An 18,298-nucleotide genomic window follows, 5' to 3' on the forward strand; every position below is an offset into this window, starting at 1 on the left:
CGTGCCCTAATTCAGCCAGACTCTGCGACCACCAACAACCCCATCATAGACCCGGCCGTACCCAAGGACAAGAGAGCTTATTGTAACTCAAATAAAACTTAGCTTAGTGCATGACGCCCTCAGCCAATCATCTGAACTCTTCGCTGTTGAGGATCGTTGTCGTCGGAGTTCTTCTCCTCTTCTCCCTCAGTAGCATGGCGTTCAAGACATCGCAGGTAGACCTCCTGATCATTGGAGCCGGGCCGGCAGGGCTCATGGCGGCCTGCTGGGCGAGCCGATATAGGATGTCGACGCGGATTATCGATGCCAAAGAGCACCGGACAGAGACCGGCCATGCTGACGGTGTCCACAGCCGGACCTTGGAGATCCTGGATAGTTTCGGGATCGTGGATCCGATAATGCGGCGGGGGGTCCATGAGGTTGAGATGAGCTATTGGGTGAGTGTCAACGGCGAGGTAGCCGTAGTAGGCTAATTGGAGGGAGGGCAGGGCGTCAATAAGGAGACATCGAGACTCGAATGCCAGCAACGCGCGCGCTCCCAGCCGGAGGGACTATCGCGATTTGGACAGATGCTGCTAAACCAGGGCGAGGTGGAGCAGATCTTGATTGATTATATTGAGTCAAAGGGGCGCATCAAGATCCAGAGACAGAGGCGTGCGGATAAGATATACTTCACTGACCACGAGAGCCATCCAGTAACCGTAGAAAGCACGAGTCAGGGGACAGATCGCATGACGCAGGTACTAAACCCCACCGCAGATAAAACGGACGCAACAGGGAATGCCCAAGTCACAGAGCTGATCCAGGCGCGGTATGTCGTCGGCTGCGACGGCGCCCGGAGTCTGGTTAGAGAACAGCTCAACGTGCCGATGGAGGCCGAATCGACCGACTCCATGTGGGGGGTTATTGACATTGTGCCCATTACTGACTTTCGTATGCCTGCCACATGTCCAAGAGGTGCTAATCTGACTTTTGGCAGCTGATATCCGGCAGTCCTGCGCTATTCACTCTGACCAGTACGGGAGTGTCATGACTGCCCCAAGAGAGGATCGGCTGGTTCGTTTCTATATCCAACTCAAAGGGGAGGGCGACCTGGATAGGAAAGCCATGGAGAAGACGGAAGAATCATCTGATGCTCTGATCCAAATGGCTCAAAGGATAATGCAGCCTTACAGCCTGACCTACAAGTACTGCGACTGGTCGTCGATATACCCTGTATGCTTCCATGCTGGCCGTTTAGTGGGATAGACGCTGACAGTATAAAGATTAAACAAGGTCTCGTCGAGCAGTATCACGTCAACAACCGGTAAGATAAATGGGTCATCGAGGTTGCAACAATGCTAATTCCTCCAGTGTCTTCCTCGCCGGTGATGCAGCGCACACCCACTCGCCAAAGGCCGGTCAGGGAATGAACGTTTCTATTCAAGACACGTACAATTTGTTATGGAAATTGGGATCCGTGATCACCGGAGTCCTTAGTCCCAAGATCCTCGAGACGTACGAACTCGAACGGCATCCTGTGGCGGAGGAGTTGATGAAGATGGACTGTAAGCTGGTCCAGACTTACGAGCAAAGCAACGCACCCATTAGCGAGGTTTGCGAAGTACGCAGGCAATTCTCAGGGTTTATGTCTGGCGTCGAGGTGACTTACGGGCCGAATGTCCTGATCGCGTCAAAGGAGCTCGGCGAGAAGTCACAGCGTGCGAGCAATGTAACAATCGGGAGAAGATTGGGGACGGTTCCCCTGGTCAACCAGGCAGACGCGTCCACAATTGAACTTGCAAGAGCTCTGCCGAGCACCGGTGCATGGAGACTGCTTGTTTTCCCTGGAGACTTACGACGGAAAGAGAATGTTGAAAAGCTGGTTACATTTTCAGAGGCATTTCAGAGTCATGCACAATGCGGCAACTCTCGCAAAGTACTGGAAACAGTCATTCAGCGGATGGCAATTGAGCTGATTCTGATTCATAAGAGCCCAAGGACATCGGTGCGCCTGCTGGACTTGCCAGAGCTGTTCCATCCGTTCGACGACAAGCTGGGATGGGACTATGGCAAGGTCTTTGTCGACGAAGGGAGCGCATACGCGGAATATGGAATTGATGAACAAATTGGCTGTGCTGTTCTTTGCCGTCCAGACCAGCATGTTGCCTGGGTTGGGGGATTGGATGAGGTCTCCGGCTTGGATGCATATTTCTCAGCACTACCCACGTAGACTTGTAAACCAGACGACGGAATTTTTATACATGTGTATGATCATCTTATTCGCGTTAAGCAGAATTCGCATGGGAAGTATTGGTTCGGCCTTTACAGTTGCTTCTCGTGCCCTTGTAAGAGACCTCCATAGGCCGCTAGACTTGAGTCTTCCCGGTAGCAGATGCCATGCGCAGCATTGCCAGACGTTGTGAAAATTAGCGCAGACTCTATATGCTTGGAGCCATGCGGTCAACATACCCCTCTCAGATCACGAATGGAGTAACTGTAGTAGCTACCAGTACGCCTCTCCATTTACGAAACTCAGAGTAGTGGTGATGTCTACAAAAGAATGCTTGATCCGGCCAGTGGAAGCGGCTCCGGCAGTATACAAATCATGAACATAGCTGCAGGGCAAAGAAGGCCTACCATCAAATACAGATCTTGACCAATGACGAATACCACCTCATCAGCTATAGCTACAACGGCAATGGACTGCCCCTACCGCCCTCAGGTCTAAACGTGGATGGAGGAACCTGAATATATGCGCAGAGACAGTACTCAAGTCCTTAGAGCAAAGATTGACTAAAAAAACTGGATTGATTGGCACACGAAATTTCGTACCTATTAAGTGACACTATAATAAAAACAACGACCACCAGAGGTCTCTCACGATGGTTTGAAGACAGTACTAATTTTCTCAACCTCTCCAAAGTCAGCTACACCAAAAAGTTTCTCAGGCAGGGGAGGCGGAGTCTTGAAATGAGGCTGGATACGCTTCGAGGACTCCAAAAAACGCGCACGCAGCTCGTCCCATGATGTACCGGTAGGCAGGTCAACGAGTTTGAAATCCCTCTTCTTCCATTCCCCATCCACCAAGACATGCTCTATATCTGCGGAGCTGGCGTGCAGCACCACCGCTGCGATGGGGTCGCTCCAACCTAGCATACTAGGGCTATCGCCGTTGAAGACGACAAGGTCTGCCTTCGCTCCGACAGTAATGACGCCGATATCGTCTCTTCGTAGGGCGCGGCCTCCCTGCCTTGTGCCAAGCAGGAAAGCCTGCTCCACAGCCATCGGGTTCGCTTTTGGTATCAGGCCAGCTGTGAGGGTCTTCGTGTAGTTCCGGAACCGTACCAGCTGCAGCCAGAGCCGTGCCTGGCCGATAATGTCGCCAGAGAAATTCCAGTTCGTGTCAACGCCCAGGGATGCCTGGTCGGATACCTCGTGGCCGGTCTCCTGGCCCTGCCCGTAGAGGCATTCGGATTCAGGAGTGATGGAGATAAAGACGTTATGCTTGCGCATGAGTTCCTTGTCTGAGTCGGTAAGAAAGGAGGCATGGGAGAAAATGATCGGAAGATTGGCCTCATGGATGTTATTATCAGCGCAGACTGTCATGGGGGATGTATTCATGGGAGGCCACGGTCCACCAAGATGGTGCATAGTGAGGGCTTGCAAGCCCAACTTCCTGCTGCAGTTAGCATCACCCTCTAGCGTTATTATTGTCTTAACATAATGATTGGGAACGTACTCCTTCTTCTCGCGGACGAGATCGGCCGCCCTTCCATCGCGGTTCATAATAGTCCATGCCAGCCCGTCCAGGGCTAGCCCAGGCAGGACGCGGGGACTGCTTCTATCTTTGACGAGAGCGCCGTAAGCTTCCCACTGTTCGTCACCGGGAAATCCCTCCTTATGACGAACGTCATAGCACCACCACACCCTCGCCCCGCTATCGACAGCTGCCTGGTAGCCCGATTCCATTACGGGCTTGGACCAGTTGCTGTGCGCATGTTCAACAAAAGACGTAACACCCGCATTCAGACCTTCAACATACCCCTCCACAGAGCTTATGTAGATGTCGTCTGGCGTGAACGCAGCCTGTGTGATCTCCGACATGTGGCTAACCCAGCCGAAGTACTCCGCCAGGGTCGTATCAGGTCCCATGGAGCGGTAGACGGTCTCCCACACATGGACATGGGTGTTGACGAATCCCGGTGAGACAATCTTCCCCGAGACATCAATGATCTCGGTTCCTGGCGGAGCAGAGAGATCGTCGCTATTCTCTTCTATGGCGGCAATGCGGTCATCGACAATCAAGATCGAGGCGCGCTGAAGTACCTTGATCGACTGCGTGGATGCGTTATAAGACAGCACCGTGCCGTCTTTAAGGATTTTGGGAGCCATGGGGTGAGCGCTAAGAGGTTTGTGATAATTCCTGGTGGTATGATGGAACTCCCGTCAACTCGCAAGGGATAAACTGAGTGAAATTAACGAGCTAATCCTAATGAGGAAAGGCACTGTTGTTCCCAAATCAGGGTTCGAGTTGAATCGAACTGATCTAGATACTCTGGTTAAGGCAAATGTCTACTTTATACTTCTGCAGAACTCTAGAATCAGCCCTGGAATCCGGATATAACAGCTCGGCCCCGAAAATCCACATATTGATGTCCGACTGGGGACCTGAAGGGTTCAGACCGATTAGTAATTGATGCAATCCAGACTCTCATCAAACTGGCAGCCTTATCCGCCTCGCTGGTTGGGGGTGGTGGCATCGGACTTTGCGACGGACTTTGGAACTAAAGTCCAGAGAGGTCTGAACGCTCTGTGGCAGAAGGGGACGAGAGCATTATATCCTTACAGGCAGAGCTGGTCTGTTTCAGGGTATGGTGTATAATGGAGAGGATCGTACGGTATATATTCAGCTCTACTTCAAGACGGTCCTGATGGCCTGGGATAGAATCATAGCTTCAGGAATGCCGGCAGGATGGAGATAAAGACTAGATTTTAAGCTCTCGCCCATCAAAACATTTTCTGCGGCCTAGCTCAAGCAGAGGAGAGAACTGGCTTGAGCTGCTCCTCTCTCACAGCCTCGATCTGCATGTCAGAACGTCTAGCCGTCAGCGGGCCAGAGAGTGTCACTCCAACTATCGTATGTAATGCGGAGACCCTCGGACAATATCATGCTCGATGGCCTCGGCTTAGCTTTGATCAAACGAGAGCTTCACGCACCAGACCGCCAAACGTCGTCCGCGAGCAGTTTTCACGAGCCACTCACCGGTTGACTGGCGTGATGATACGGTAAAGAGAAGCAGCGAGTGATGTGTCCGATAAATCAGGCTTCGAGCAAGGGAGAGCACAGCCAGTCAGGGCCTAGAGATGTCAATTTAGCATTGCAGATCGCTGGTACAGCCCATCGGGGGCTGAGTGATTGAGACCTAGGTGCTCTTCAATTGCAGTGAGAACCGGTCGATTGGTTTCTGCAGCTCAACGTCGACGTATATGGCGGATACACTTGACATGGTTTGAGGAAGGTGTCTGACCTCGGTGCAGGAGAGAGAGTACTAGTTGTGCTGGTTGTAGAAGTAAAGTAACAACTCCGTGACATTACTACCTACTACGTACGGACGCACTTTCACCTACTGGCCAGGTAAAGCAGATCTAACTCATTAGTTTCAAGTGTCAAACGATTGAGGCAGGGTAAACTCACTATACTCGCTTTCAGAGGCCCACGAGTCCACCACCTTCAGTCCAGCGCTCTGACATAGGCTCTCTCGGTCATCCGCATCATACTTGTGGCTACGAACAGCGAGCAGTTTATGCCCTGCCGGAATATCCACTCCGTCCAGGGAGACATCGGCACGGGTGATATAGTACTGATTATGCGCCCCCTTCTCCTCATCCCAAACTCCCGTGACATCCCACTTGTCCAGATCGAAAGCCTCATGCCCAAGAATATGATTCGCGCGCACTAATCCGTTCCTGACGAACCGGTGATTGATCCCGTCCGGATCATTGTACGCCTGCAGGACCTGCTTCTCGTTCTTGCATCCGTCCAGACCGAGTAAGAACGATGTATTGGGCTGCGCAAAGCTAGCTAGGAACTGCGCCGCATCCGGCTTCTCGAAATTTCCCAGCGTCGAGCCGAGGTACAGGATCGTCTTCGGCCGTGACTGCAGATCAGGATGCTGGAGCCATTTCCGACCGTCGTCATAGGTGCCCAACAGCCCATAGCAGCGGACGTGCTGGTAGACGCCCGCCCCGACGGGGCGGAGTGTGCGCTTGAGCTCAGGGTAGGAGACGTCGAGGGCGAAATAGTCGACCGGCCGACCTAGTTCCTCGAGCGCATCCAGCAGAATCTTCGTCTTGCGGAGGTTTCTACTGAAAGTTAATAAGAGGCATCCGTATAAAACAGTGAACAGTGGGCGCGCACCCGCTTCCCAGCTCGACCAGCATGCTGCCCGGCTGGATGTGCTCGGCGATCTGCAGGCTGTATTTCTTCAACAGACCAATCTCCTCTCTCGTTAAATAGTACGATGGGCAGTAGGTGACATCCTCAAAGTAGCGCAGCCCCTGCTCATCCCAGAGGAGCAGATCGGGCAGCGCGGCGCTGTCGCTGTGGATACTTTGCTGGAGAGACACGCGCAGCTCGACATCCTTCTTGTCAGAGCGAATATCGATGATCTGAGCGACAGAAGAGGTTTGGGACGGATGCGGCTTAACCGCGAAACGAGGGACAGAGACGCTCTCAAACATCTTGATGGATTACTGCTACTATAGAGGGGTAACCGGTGCCTGCTCCTTATATACTCTGCCTGCTACGTCGCGGGACGGAGTCCACCGGTTTGAGGTAAGAATGATCTGGAATGCGAGGCAGACGGGATGCTATTCCAGGCCGGATCATTGGATCTAGATGGTGGAAGTAACCTTAAAATGGTTGGATGAGATCATGATCGTGGACTGATGATAGGTGGTGCCGGCCCGTGGCTGACGTCAAGATTGCCCTATCCGTGCCCTGAATCTTTACGTAGCTTACGTACATTCTTGCCAAGTTTCCCCAGAAACAACGTTCAATATCAATGCACCTCGCTTAAAGCCTGTTTCCGGGACTTGGATCGACGGTCCAAGAACGGCGCTTCTCCCAGACTGCATACCCGATCACCGGTTCGGGTCTCTGCATAGTCATACGTCGCGCAGTGCCAGGTCGACCGGTTATCCCAGATCGCCATATCGTTCTTTCGCCATTTGAAGCGGACCTGTGCATCGTGGTTTTGTGTGACAAGCTAATAGAACAGTCTTAGCACTGAGTTGGCAATAGACGCTGTCTTACTCACATTGAAGAGATACTGCAGAAGTACATCAGACTCGTCCTTGGTCACTCCGTTGATGCGCTTGGTAAAGCCTTTGTTAACATAGACTGATTTCCACCCGGTGACCGCTAAAAAACGTCAGCGATGTGCCAGTGATATTCTTGTAAAGGGGATACGTACGGTTGGTTCGAATGACCGGATGAACCGCCGTGAGCTCCTCGCCGTGGTTCAGCGGCGACCCTCGAATCCCTTTCCTCAGGGGGTTACCCAGCCGTCGCGCCTCTTCGTGGAAGAAAGTAGCATCATGGGTCGCTGTCAGGCGTTCTAAAAAGGCCGCCATCTCAGGCGACAGACGGTCGTAGACCTCGTACCCCGATGCCCATAGGGTATCGCCGCCGGTCTCGGGGAGAGTATGGATCTTGAGCATGGCGTAGTCGGACGGAACTCGCTCAAAGCTGATATCGCTGTGCCAACCAGCAGAAGCAAAGCGACTGACGTCGCTCAGCTGGTGTGTTAGGCCGCCGCCTTTCTTCTGCTTCTCGCTACTGATGACGCTGATCTGGTCGCCCAGTTCACTGCCCTCCTCCGTCAGCGGGTGGACATGGAGTCCGGATGATTCTGGCTGTAGAAAGTCTCAGCGGGGAGCAAAAACGCGCAAATAGGGAAGTGAAGCTTACGCAGCCTGCCAATTGGGTCAATCTCTCCGCAAACTCCCGCATCTGCTGTGGTGTCACATCCTGGTTCCGGAGGAAGACTACTCCGCGTGTCGAGACTACCTGAATCAGTATGATAACGGTCGGTCTATAGAACCAGAGAACTCTCACTAGTAACAGCCAGGTCCTGAATCAGCTGGTCGCGTTTTGGTGACCGCAGGATTTCGACGATCTGGAGCCCTTCATACTCGGTCCCAATCACAGGAGTGAGATCCTGGCGCTGGTAGCCGTCCAAGCTGCCAGAGTACGCGAGTGGTGAGAAGAGCCGAGGGCGCGCCTCGGCGTCTCCTCCAAACAGGGCTGGACTGTCTTCTTGGATCACGGTCGGCATGGTGGTTAATTTGTGTGTGGCTCTTCAGCGACGGCGAGGGTGGGATTAAGAATCCGCGATGGCGACATTCATATACAATCTCCCCCACCAGTACCGGCAGTCATACGGTACAGCTTCCCCATGTTTGGACCATTCGCGGAATTCTGGAACTTAAAGGAAACATGTGGGAGCCAGGCAAGAGTCATGCACCGGCCTAGGCTGGTAGCACCGTCGGCGGGGCACCGGCGAAATTCTCGGAGAGCCGCTTCAGTGGACCGGTCGTGTTGCCAAAGCAGGCTTAGATCCAGGCTGGACAAGACAGAATCTGGAGTATCCGGCGGGTGGCATCGTGGACGTTGCGTCGAGTAGCAGCTGGTCTTTTTTCGTACTGCGAGTTCTAAGGTTCTGGGACGGAATATATCCAGACAAAGGGGCCCTCAAAACCTTGCTGTATAAGCTTCCCTGCTAGCAAAGACCTCAAAAAGACCAGCGAAGGTTCAGACGTGGATACGCCACCCCGCGATGATGTGCTCGGACCTAGCAGTGGTGTAATAACCCTAGCGCGGTCTGCTCTTCGCCAACGGTTGCAAAGGCTCGATTGCGAATAGCTACAGCCCAAAGTGCTCATCCTGCCCATCGGACCAGATGGGAGTCTTTAACAGGTATCAGTGTATATAAAGGCGGACGCGGCGCATGCCGTCTTGTCCTCATCTCGACGTGACTGCGTTTCCTTCCAGCAAAGGACTCCTACCTGCAGCAATGGACGATATCGAGCAGAGCGGCAAAAGCTCGCTGTTCACCCAAGCAAAGGAGGATGATAAGTCCTCCAAGGCTCTACCTGCGGTCGGACAGGAGAACCTCTCTTCGGTGACTCCTCCTCATGAGTCCTATGAGGGCCATCACCGGTTCGATCCCACCGCGACCTGGACAGAGGAGGAGGAGAGGAGGGTAGTTTGGAAGACCGACTTTATGCTCATGACATGGCTCTGTTTGATGGCAAGTACCGTGGATGGCTGCAGGAACGTCTGCTAACGCGGCCAATCCAGTTCTTCGGTCTTCAGCTGGACCGTGGTAATCTGTCCAATGCCCTGACCGACAATTTCCTGGATGATCTCAACTTGACCACCGACGACTACAACAACGTACGTTATAACGACATATTATATCCCAATCCGTTTCGTCTATATGCGCGACTAACGGCGATCGCAGGGAACCACCATCCAACTCCTCTGTTTCCTCGCAGCAGAGTTCCCCGTGCAACTCCTCATCAAACGGTTCGGTTTCCGGCGAGTGTTGCCCATCCTGATGCTGCTTTGGAGTTTGGTCTCTTGGACCCAGGCTTGGATGACAGACCGAGCATCTTTCTACGTGACCAGAGCGCTGATAGGCGCCTTCGAGGGAGGTTTTATCCCAGGCACAATCTTGTTTGCAACGTACTTCTACAAGACAAAGGAGCTTTCCATCCGACTGTCATTCTTCTGGTCTACTCTGAATGTGAGAGCCCTTAATCTGAGCCTTGCGTTCATAGAGCGCTGACAATCCCAGGTTGCCCGTATTATTTCGTCTCTACTGGCGGCTGGAATTCTCGAGATGAGGGGAACCAGGGGACACACAGGCTGGTTCTGGCTATTCCTTATCGACGGACTCATAACTTTCGTCATCGGCCTGTTTGCCCTCTTCTATCTGCCGAGTTCACCCACGAGGACGAAGAGCCTCCTGTACCCCAGAGCGTGGTACACCGAGCGCCAGGAGGTGATCATGATCAATGTACAATCCCCAAAGACTGTTTTGAGTAAATAAACTGACATTGGTTAGCGTCTTTTGCGTGATGATCCGTCCAAAGGTCTGACTCACCTGCATGAACGCGCTACTCTCCGCGACGTGCTCAACGCATGGAAGGACAAGTCCATGTGGGGGCTGTACTTTATCGGGCTGATTGCCTACATCCCCCAGAGCCCCGTGCAGGGGTACCTATCTCTAACACTGAAGAGGCTCGGGTTTACGACCTTCGAGTCGAACATGCTGTCAATCCCATCAGCTGTGCTCCAGATCATCCTGATGCTCATCCTGTCGAAGAGCAGTGAGTACTTCGGGGAGCGCACATTCCACTGTGTGATTGGCGAGTTCTGGTCGCTGCCACTGCTGGCTACTCTTCTCGGTCTGCCTGATCATGGATACAACTGGGGCCGCTTTACCGTCACCACAATGATCTCAGGATATCCGTATTTCCATCCCATCGTGTCCTCATGGATATCAGAGAACACATTTGACGTGAAAAAGCGAGCTATCACCGCGGCCACATACAACGTGATTGTCCAAATCGGCTCAGTCATATCATCGCGTAAGTCGAGGTATCCACCTTTGGAAACAAAGCTGACCAAAACAGAGATCTACCGCAGTTACGACTCACCGTACTACTACCAAGGAAACAAGGTCTTGATATCCATCTGTTCCCTGGCGCTTGTTGTTTTTGTGGTTCAGCGCGAGTACCTCAGGCACCTGAATCGCCAGAAGGAGCGGAAATGGGAGGCCATGTCGCCCGAGGAGAGAATCGACTACCAAGCCAACCTTGCCCAACGAGAGAAAGACGGAAACAGGCGACTAGACTTCCGCTTCAAGTACTAGATTCCGATGAAGGCGCAGCTGTAATGTCTGTTCACTTATGTTCGACGATGGGCCCGATGTCAGGTTAGGGGGTTCAGGCGCGCATACTGGGAGTCTCCAGAAAGGTTGTTCAAAGGCAAATACGTATTTAGGCAAAGATAATCTTGGCGGTAATCAAAGATAGCATTATTGAACATGGGACCAAGTGGGACTAGATCCAGCGAAGTAGAAGTCGTCGAAGTAGGGATGGCACTGGGATCGGCACGAAGATCCTGCACAGTGGAGTATATGAGAGGGTCATAGCTGGACTGGCTGTAGTCCCCTGGACCTGCGATATCTTGTGGGAGCTGGTCGTAGGGCAATGGTATAGTAGCCGTATCACTCGTCAGTCGGGTTGTACTGCTATCATCACTGGCCGGCTGATCTACCGTCGTCAGTAATCCACTGGGCCAGTTGATGGCGTCCCCAGTTTCGTTGGATTCGTTCTGGGAGGAGTCAGTCGCGGTCACGCTATCCTCGGCACATGTCGCTTTCGCGGTTTTGGATTTGCGATTTGGTTTATTGTTCCCATTGCTCAGTGCTGGTAAGATGGGTGTTGAGTGCATATAATGTGCCTGGGCGATTTTGCCGTATAGTATGTCCACCAAAGTGCTGTTTTCTCCACCAGTCAACGCCGACAGGATGGAGTGAAGGCGCGTGAGGATGTTACTTGGCCGGCTTTCCTGGTCCCATCGACTCGTATCTGGCACGGTTGCAGTACTGGTGACAGCGTCTGCGAGGGAGGTCGCAATTTCGTACAGCTTCAGCTGCTATTTACATTGTCAGCTAGGCACTCATTCATTATTAACATGAACCCATAGCACTTACCATGCCAAGTCCATGCGCTTGGAGCGCCACTCGAGGCAGCCGGTAGACAACGCTCACTAGATCTCTTCCCACCATCAATGGAAATATCGGTGAGAGGGAACATTCTGATGCAGGTTGGCGTCCGGTAGACGAGTGGGACAGGGCTTTCCATGCGAGGATGCGCATCCAGTGTCTCGTCACGCAGATATCGGCTCTCTGAACGTCGGATACCCTATCCAGGGTGCCAAAGCCGTCCGGTGATTTATCCTGAAACATTTCATCAAAGGTGGCAGCTGTAGCGGCGCTAGAGCTAACAGGAGGCTCGAGCCCTAGGTGGTAGTCTTCGACAATGTCGAACATGCGGGTTTGTTCGAATAGTCTGAACAATGCTAGGAGTTTCAGAAATGCAGGTAGAACCTCGTCGTCCGCATCAGTTTCCGGCATAGCCGTGTCCGTTTTTAGAATGACTGGAAGCTTGTGGAGGATGCAAACACCACTATCATACTTGTATCAGAACCAAGCTGGCAAGCAAAGATTTGCATGCCACTTACCGTTCCGTCACAAATAGCAGCCATAACACTCGACGGCGGACCTTCTGTTCCTCGGCCGCAAGGCTAGCGTACGATGCCTCTCTATGTAGGTACATCATTTGCGCCATGGTAATGGCCTCTCTGAGGTAGAGGACCGATTCGCTTCCTCCCGGTTGTTGGTTTTCATAGTATACATGTAGGAAGAAGGCTGTTCGGACATTGTCCAGGTTCACCCGCGAACGATAGTCGAATCGTCTCCTAGCCTCGAGGCACTCAGCCGCGAGGATATCTGCTGTGACTGACCGATCGTAAGCCGAACCACCAAGCCGCAGCTGAGCCATTGTAGCAGCGGCGATGCTCGTCGCGAGCGCGAACCTCTCATGGGTTTTGTTCTCGGTGTCTTGCTGCAGATTTGCAATCAAGTCATCGACGTCGACGATCGGCCAAACCGGATACATGCGGACATGGTAAATATAGAGGAGCGGCGCAATCGCACTCAGCGGTACACTGCGTCTCGCCTGAGTTAGCGTCAGAGGACGGCTGGGTCGTAGGATTACCTTTTTGGAGTCTCATCGTGGTTGCCCGGTGAGCAGGGTTGGTCTGTCTCCGTCCGCTGGCTTTGCTCTATGAGATACCTCGTCGCGGCGCGCAGTCTCTGAGGACCTCGGGTCTGGTGCATGCGCTTGTAGGTACACTGGATGCGCGCATTCAGGCAGGGCGTACACGGATTCCCTCCACCACAGCGAATTTTTCGAACTTTGCAGCCATCGCAAGCCTTTTTTGTAATCGTGCCCCTGGACGGATTCATCGCTTTGCCGGAACCGAAAAAAGCAACTCGTCAAGACGGTTGAAATGAGGAGTTTGCGGAGGTTGGAGACACTCGCCCCCTCAAACGTCCCGCCGGCAGCGATCAGTGCATGACTCGACGATGATTGGGCGTTCGGTTCATCGTGAACTGAAGCAGCGATGGCGTCTTTCACCCCACTCAACACGCCATCACAGGGTCCACTTTTTGTATACATCGATGCTGGTCTGGGTAGTATAGATGGAGGTCGCTGCCGTACCTTGCGACTGTCTCCTGCGGTGGTTGGGCGCAGTCGCGGCTCCGTAGGACAACTCCAGAGCGACCAGGGCCACAGCCTCGTGGAGACCGTTTCGACCCTCCGAGTATTTCGCCGAGGCTCGTCCAGTGCCCAGTCGCAATGAAATGAGGGGCGGCCCTCTTAAATGAAGCTGGGCGCCCACGTAGAACAGGATTAAACCCTCACCGTTTTCCAATCGTTGTGCTCTTAATTCTTAATCAAGATGGCGTGGCCAAACAAGAACAAGGACATGATATACCGCCGCGTAGGCAACTCGGGATTGCATGTCTCTGCGCTGGGACTGGGTGGTTGGTTAACGTGAGTTGTTACGACATTCTTATCCTGGTCTGGGCTCTGACATCTTGCTCGCACAGCTTCGGAGGACATGTCGACAACGGTACTGTTTTACAGCGTTTGCAGTGAAGCAGGGGGAGAGCTGACATTTTGCCATGCAGAGGTTGCTTTCAAATGCATGAAGCAGGCGTACGACTGCGGTATCAACTTTTTCGACACGGCGGAAAGGTAGGCAAGCCACTCGCTGTGGACTGTGAACATACAAAGACTGACACGCAAAGTTACGCTAATGGTCAATCCGAGATTGTGATGGGGCAAGCGATCAAGAAATATGGGTGGAAACGAAGCGACATCGTCATCAGCACCAAGGTGAGTCTCAGAAGCCACTGTAGAAGCCGGGCTGTAAAGTAACGCGATAACACGTTGGCAGCTCAATTGGGGACTGGCAAATGGGGAGATCCTCATCAACAATCATGGGCTCTCTCGCAAGCATATCATTGAAGGCACCAAAGCGTCGCTCGAGCGGCTGCAGCTGGAATACGTTGACATCATTTATGCCCACCGCCCAGATAGACTCACACCAATGGAGGAGACGGTGAGAGCGTTCAATTTCGTGATAGAAAAAGGCTGGGCCTTTTATTGGGGCACGTCAGAGTGGTCATCCGACGAAATCGCAGAGGCATGCGGCATTGCCAAATCCCTAGGTCTGATTGCGCCAATCGTCGAACAACCGCTCTATAACATGCTTGACCGTGAAAAGGTTGAGGGGCAGTACCAGCGACTATATTCGAGATTTGGAATTGGGTTGACGACCTTCTCGCCATTGAAGATGGGGTTGCTGAGTGGCAAGTACAACAATACGTCTGCACCTCCTCCTGGCTCCCGCTTCGCTGAGAGTACGGACAAGTTTGCTCGTGGAGCACGCGACACCTGGGAGAGCGAGCAGTGGGCGGGAAATGTCAAAAAGATTGCGGGATTACAGGTAAGACGCCGTCAAGAGAGCTCTGAAGGTTTTCTTCTGACGAAATCAGTCATTGGCGGATAAGCTTGGTGTGAAACTGTCACAGCTAGCACTCGCCTGGTGCCTGAAGAACGAAAACGTCGCTTCCGTCATCACGGGAGCTTCGCGACCCGAACAGATTCTTGATAATGTCAAAAGCTTGGAGTTGTTGCCGAAATTGACCCCGGAGGTAATGGTAGAGTTGGACGATTTTCTACAGAACAGACCGGCCCGAGACCCTGCGAGACAGGACTAAATACCACGAAAAGCCTGTATAACAAAGATGCAGAATTGGGCATGAATTCCAGGAGATGACCCTGCGAGAAATTGAATTCTCTTCTGATAATGACCGCCCGTCAGAATGATGGTTTGGGATAATCTGAAGGACTCTACAGGAGAGGAGGGTCTGGCGTGATAGCAAAGACCACAGCCTTATGATACAATGCATGGTACATTCTCAGAGAACCAATACCAAGCATTTAGGGTAGTAATCAAATCCAATTCGCAGTGCGCAAATGTTGTTTCACATTCCCCAATTCAACATCGACCAATCCGCCGAGGTAAGTATACTGTTGAAGGATGACGGACCAGGGATGTCGAAAGGCATCCACGTCCCGGGATCGCACGCGCTGTTTCCGCCAGTTGTAGATAACGGATCACTCTGGTTCATGTTCAGCTGGTTCGACCAAGCAGCCGTGTGGTCGTTGAAGCTAGTCGCACTTGATGAGTTTTCCATCCGAGCATTGATAATATCCTTGGCCAGTCGGGATTTCATAAAAGTCACAATTTTGGGCTGTGGCGCCTGTCGACCAGATTGTCTCAAGGCCGATTCAGTTGTCTCCCAGGCCTCAATAACGATACCGGACAGCGCGCAAAATTGAGCGCCAGGCAACATGCGTAGAAGCAAGTTAGAACGAGCTTCAAAGTTTTCACTCAGTGAATTCCATGACCGCTCTATCAGGCCGTTGAGAGGACGTCTCCTCAAATCTTGCAGCAGGTGGACGTACGCTGGGAAGGGGAAATACAAGTGCACCAGCCAAAGATAGCGGCTTGTGCCTACATTCGCCAGAATTTTTGTATCGCAATCCAACATAGTGAGCGCATATAGACTTGCAGCATCACGCTGAGCGTTCGACTGACGTGCGATCGAGTATCTAGAGTAGTATTCGAAGAGGCGGCATTTCGCCAGCCACCCTCTCGTCATCAAGATCGTTAGAGAGTGAAGTGGATTTTCAGGGTCGCAGGACCGCAAATATCGTTCTTCCATCATCGTCTCCAGGGCATCCAGCTCAAAGTACTCCCGTCCAGAATTACGATGGATCTCCCTTGCGACTGCCTTTAGAGGCGGGCAGATGAAGTCCAGGTGAAAGGAGAAGTTGCGTATACATTCGGCCATTGCGTACCGAGTAACGAGAAAAAGAGCCTCTGAGGACCGACCCTGCACTGCGGGCATATCCTTCATGTCAGGCCGGAGATCGAAGTCACTCACATTAGTAGGGATCTTGCAATCCCAGAGAGGGGTGAGGTGCGTGATGGCTCGGTAATCAGCCGTCTCTCCGATTCGAGCGTCAAACAGAACCAAGGCCCACCAGAGCCTTCGACGCAGTTCTGCTTCCAACGGAGGGAATTTGGCGCATCTGGACTCGCTGTGCAGACCCATGCGCTTTGCTGTGCGGATTGCAACGCCGAACACGGTGGCGAGCGTTCGCGGATCGCCAATGGTCGGGCGCATGGACATCTGCGTCTGTGAGCGCATGGCAAGGACATCAATACACATTCACTTACAAGATAGAAGAACAGGGCAGTCAAGCATTCACGATCATCTGATCGCAGGAACCCACAATTGATCAAGGCTTGGCGACAGCTGCGCTGATACTTGGTGAGCAGTTCATCTTTCGGAAGGCCAAGCCGGGCCTCGCAGTCGTCCGGCATAAGGCTTAGAATGGCCATGCAATAGATACCAAACATGAGAGCCTCCAGTGTGGGCGTGATACCTTTCAAGTTCGCGACGGCCTCCACAATGCGTCCCTGTAAAGTGGGTGTATGTGTGACCTTGAGCAGAGGGTCGACATTGTCGAGATAGATCTGCCAGAGACGAAAGATCTGGGGGGGCTCAGGATGCTGCGGTGAGAGATCGACGGGGTTATTCTCGCCGCCAAATAGTGGATCCACGGGCTCGGAACCCCGGTCCCAGACCTTCTTAACAACCTCTTGAGGGAAAACAGCGGGCGACGAGGTACCTTCCTCGTCAGATTCTGGCGACTAGCACGCATTTCAGCTCTGTTCACAGCGGCTCAGGGACCAGGTAGGGGGCCTACCGTCTGGTTTACTGCGTTCCAAATGTCCCTGAGGAAGATCAGCCAACTGCAGTCAAGTGTGGAAGTAATTCTTTACTTGGCCTCGTATGCTCCGCTGGAGGACTTAGGTCGAGACGATAATGAGTCCCGCGAAATTGGATTTCTTTCTTCTGGTTCAACACTGCCCAGCGTCTGGTGGCCGTCACTCTCCTTGCCTGGCTCGGTGTGAAGCGGATCAAATTCGATATCGTTCTGCCGGAGCAGGGTCTCGTAATGGCGAAGTCGGTCCAATAGTTCACGCTCAGGAAACCTGCGTTTTCGACGACGCGGGAGAAGGTTGGCTGGTATGCACTGAGCTTTGGCCTTAACGCAGTTTGCGCATGGGAAGGCGCGGTCACACCTCACCTTGCGCTGCTGGCACATTACACATGACAGAACGCGGATGGGTTTTGCGGCATGGGATGTGTCGGACATCGCTGAGATATAAGCACCAGCCGTTTCTGATGAGCAAGCAATCTGCACTGGAAACGATAGTGCCAGGGATTAGGGATTGAGGACAGTGGAAAACAAGGTGAGACGAGAAGGGTGTTCGGGCGTTCGGGAGTCCGTAAGCCCCGACCGCTGACTCAGCATCGTTCGGGAGTTACTAGTGTCCGACCTGACGAGGCACAATAACCCTCATCGATGACTACGAGTATCGCCTATTCTACTCTGTGAGTGGTATCTCGTCAACTCTGATTCCTTAAGAATATTTATCTTGTTCTGGTTTTTCACGCTACTCATATCATGTCTTCAAGATGGTTTCTGTCATGCAGAGGGGGAGTGCAAATATAAATATCCAACAATCCTTTGAAGGACATCAAGACCGCCCGTTAATCCGACAAATGCGCGGGTAGTACTGTGTAAATCTACCGGTGTGATTATAATATGGTCATGTCTATGATATGATCATGTCGCACTCGACTTGTTGGTTAATCAGCTAGAAGGACTCCAGCAATATTCGACGATTTGCATAGGAAGCAGCCAAAGGCCGCCAAAGGAGCCAATCAGCGGCTAACTCGTGCACCCTTCTGTTGGGCGCTATAGAGGCGGCTCTAGCCGCTGGGGCTAAAAGGGAGCCATGCTTCGGCATATCTCAGACACTATTGCCGACTACTCCAGGCTTTGGCTGGGATTGATCTGATTTCAGGCTATCTTCGTCTGGTATCCCTGGACGTTCGATTAGATCTACGTTCGATTAGATCTAGGAGTGTTCGGTGTTGGGCTTCCCTGTCCATTTGCCGTTGAGCCCCATCGCTATCTTTAAGAGAATGTAAGAGCTCACTCTCTGGGGGGCTGATACTCG

General features: G+C 52.7%; 8 protein-coding genes across 8 annotated transcripts; 3 read left to right on the forward strand and 5 right to left on the reverse strand.

Annotated features, from left to right (window-relative positions):
* Positions 1-194: 194 nt before the first annotated feature.
* Positions 195-2,212, forward strand: BDW70DRAFT_152559 (FAD binding domain-containing protein; the record flags this gene model as incomplete). The annotated part of the gene is made up of 5 exons (XM_073739461.1): positions 195-437; positions 489-933; positions 980-1,215; positions 1,266-1,306; positions 1,354-2,212. The coding sequence occupies 5 exons, from the start codon at positions 195-197 to the stop codon at positions 2,210-2,212; spliced, it is 1,824 nt and encodes a 607-aa protein (XP_073593124.1).
* A 559-nt stretch (positions 2,213-2,771) lies between these two features.
* BDW70DRAFT_141946 (uncharacterized protein) lies at positions 2,772-4,524 on the reverse strand. The gene is made up of 2 exons (XM_073737853.1): positions 3,722-4,524; positions 2,772-3,658 (listed from the first exon to the last, which is right to left on the reverse strand). The coding sequence occupies exons 1-2, from the start codon at positions 4,372-4,374 to the stop codon at positions 2,860-2,862; spliced, it is 1,452 nt and encodes a 483-aa protein (XP_073593125.1). The 5' UTR covers positions 4,375-4,524; the 3' UTR covers positions 2,772-2,859.
* Positions 4,525-5,445: 921 nt separating this feature from the next.
* BDW70DRAFT_98012 (class I SAM-dependent methyltransferase) lies at positions 5,446-6,861 on the reverse strand. Its single transcript, XM_073745330.1, has 3 exons — positions 6,401-6,861; positions 5,678-6,345; positions 5,446-5,628 (listed from the first exon to the last, which is right to left on the reverse strand). The coding sequence occupies exons 1-3, from the start codon at positions 6,721-6,723 to the stop codon at positions 5,603-5,605; spliced, it is 1,017 nt and encodes a 338-aa protein (XP_073593126.1). The 5' UTR covers positions 6,724-6,861; the 3' UTR covers positions 5,446-5,602.
* A 182-nt stretch (positions 6,862-7,043) lies between these two features.
* Positions 7,044-8,321, reverse strand: BDW70DRAFT_162678 (TauD/TfdA dioxygenase family protein; the record flags this gene model as incomplete). The annotated part of the gene is made up of 5 exons (XM_073741168.1): positions 7,044-7,250; positions 7,302-7,405; positions 7,458-7,899; positions 7,955-8,049; positions 8,102-8,321. The coding sequence occupies 5 exons, from the start codon at positions 8,319-8,321 to the stop codon at positions 7,044-7,046; spliced, it is 1,068 nt and encodes a 355-aa protein (XP_073593127.1).
* Positions 8,322-9,059: 738 nt separating this feature from the next.
* BDW70DRAFT_170403 (putative MFS transporter) lies at positions 9,060-11,136 on the forward strand (the record flags this gene model as incomplete). The annotated part of the gene is made up of 6 exons (XM_073742921.1): positions 9,060-9,305; positions 9,347-9,442; positions 9,510-9,794; positions 9,846-10,067; positions 10,116-10,641; positions 10,687-11,136. 6 exons carry the CDS (start codon positions 9,060-9,062, stop codon positions 10,923-10,925), a joined length of 1,614 nt encoding a protein of 537 aa, XP_073593128.1. The 3' UTR covers positions 10,926-11,136.
* Positions 10,843-13,088, reverse strand: BDW70DRAFT_170405 (Zn(II)2Cys6 transcription factor; the record flags this gene model as incomplete). Its single annotated transcript, XM_073742922.1, has 5 exons — positions 10,843-11,232; positions 11,287-11,713; positions 11,772-12,246; positions 12,302-12,820; positions 12,976-13,088. The coding sequence occupies 5 exons, from the start codon at positions 13,086-13,088 to the stop codon at positions 10,985-10,987; spliced, it is 1,782 nt and encodes a 593-aa protein (XP_073593129.1). The 3' UTR covers positions 10,843-10,984.
* A 497-nt stretch (positions 13,089-13,585) lies between these two features.
* BDW70DRAFT_152565 (NADP-dependent oxidoreductase domain-containing protein) lies at positions 13,586-14,912 on the forward strand (the record flags this gene model as incomplete). The annotated part of the gene is made up of 5 exons (XM_073739462.1): positions 13,586-13,680; positions 13,783-13,884; positions 13,938-14,025; positions 14,087-14,638; positions 14,724-14,912. The coding sequence occupies 5 exons, from the start codon at positions 13,586-13,588 to the stop codon at positions 14,910-14,912; spliced, it is 1,026 nt and encodes a 341-aa protein (XP_073593130.1).
* Positions 14,913-15,045: 133 nt separating this feature from the next.
* BDW70DRAFT_98032 (Zn(II)2Cys6 transcription factor) lies at positions 15,046-17,473 on the reverse strand. The gene is made up of 4 exons (XM_073745331.1): positions 17,051-17,473; positions 16,975-17,002; positions 16,442-16,918; positions 15,046-16,394 (listed from the first exon to the last, which is right to left on the reverse strand). The coding sequence occupies exons 1-4, from the start codon at positions 17,425-17,427 to the stop codon at positions 15,180-15,182; spliced, it is 2,097 nt and encodes a 698-aa protein (XP_073593131.1). The 5' UTR covers positions 17,428-17,473; the 3' UTR covers positions 15,046-15,179.
* Between the last annotated feature and the right edge of the window lie 825 nt (positions 17,474-18,298).

The sequence above is a fragment of the Aspergillus foveolatus genome (assembly GCF_047715535.1).
Source record: "Aspergillus foveolatus strain CBS 279.81 unplaced genomic scaffold BDW70scaffold_54, whole genome shotgun sequence".
Taxonomy (NCBI): domain Eukaryota; kingdom Fungi; phylum Ascomycota; class Eurotiomycetes; order Eurotiales; family Aspergillaceae; genus Aspergillus; species Aspergillus foveolatus.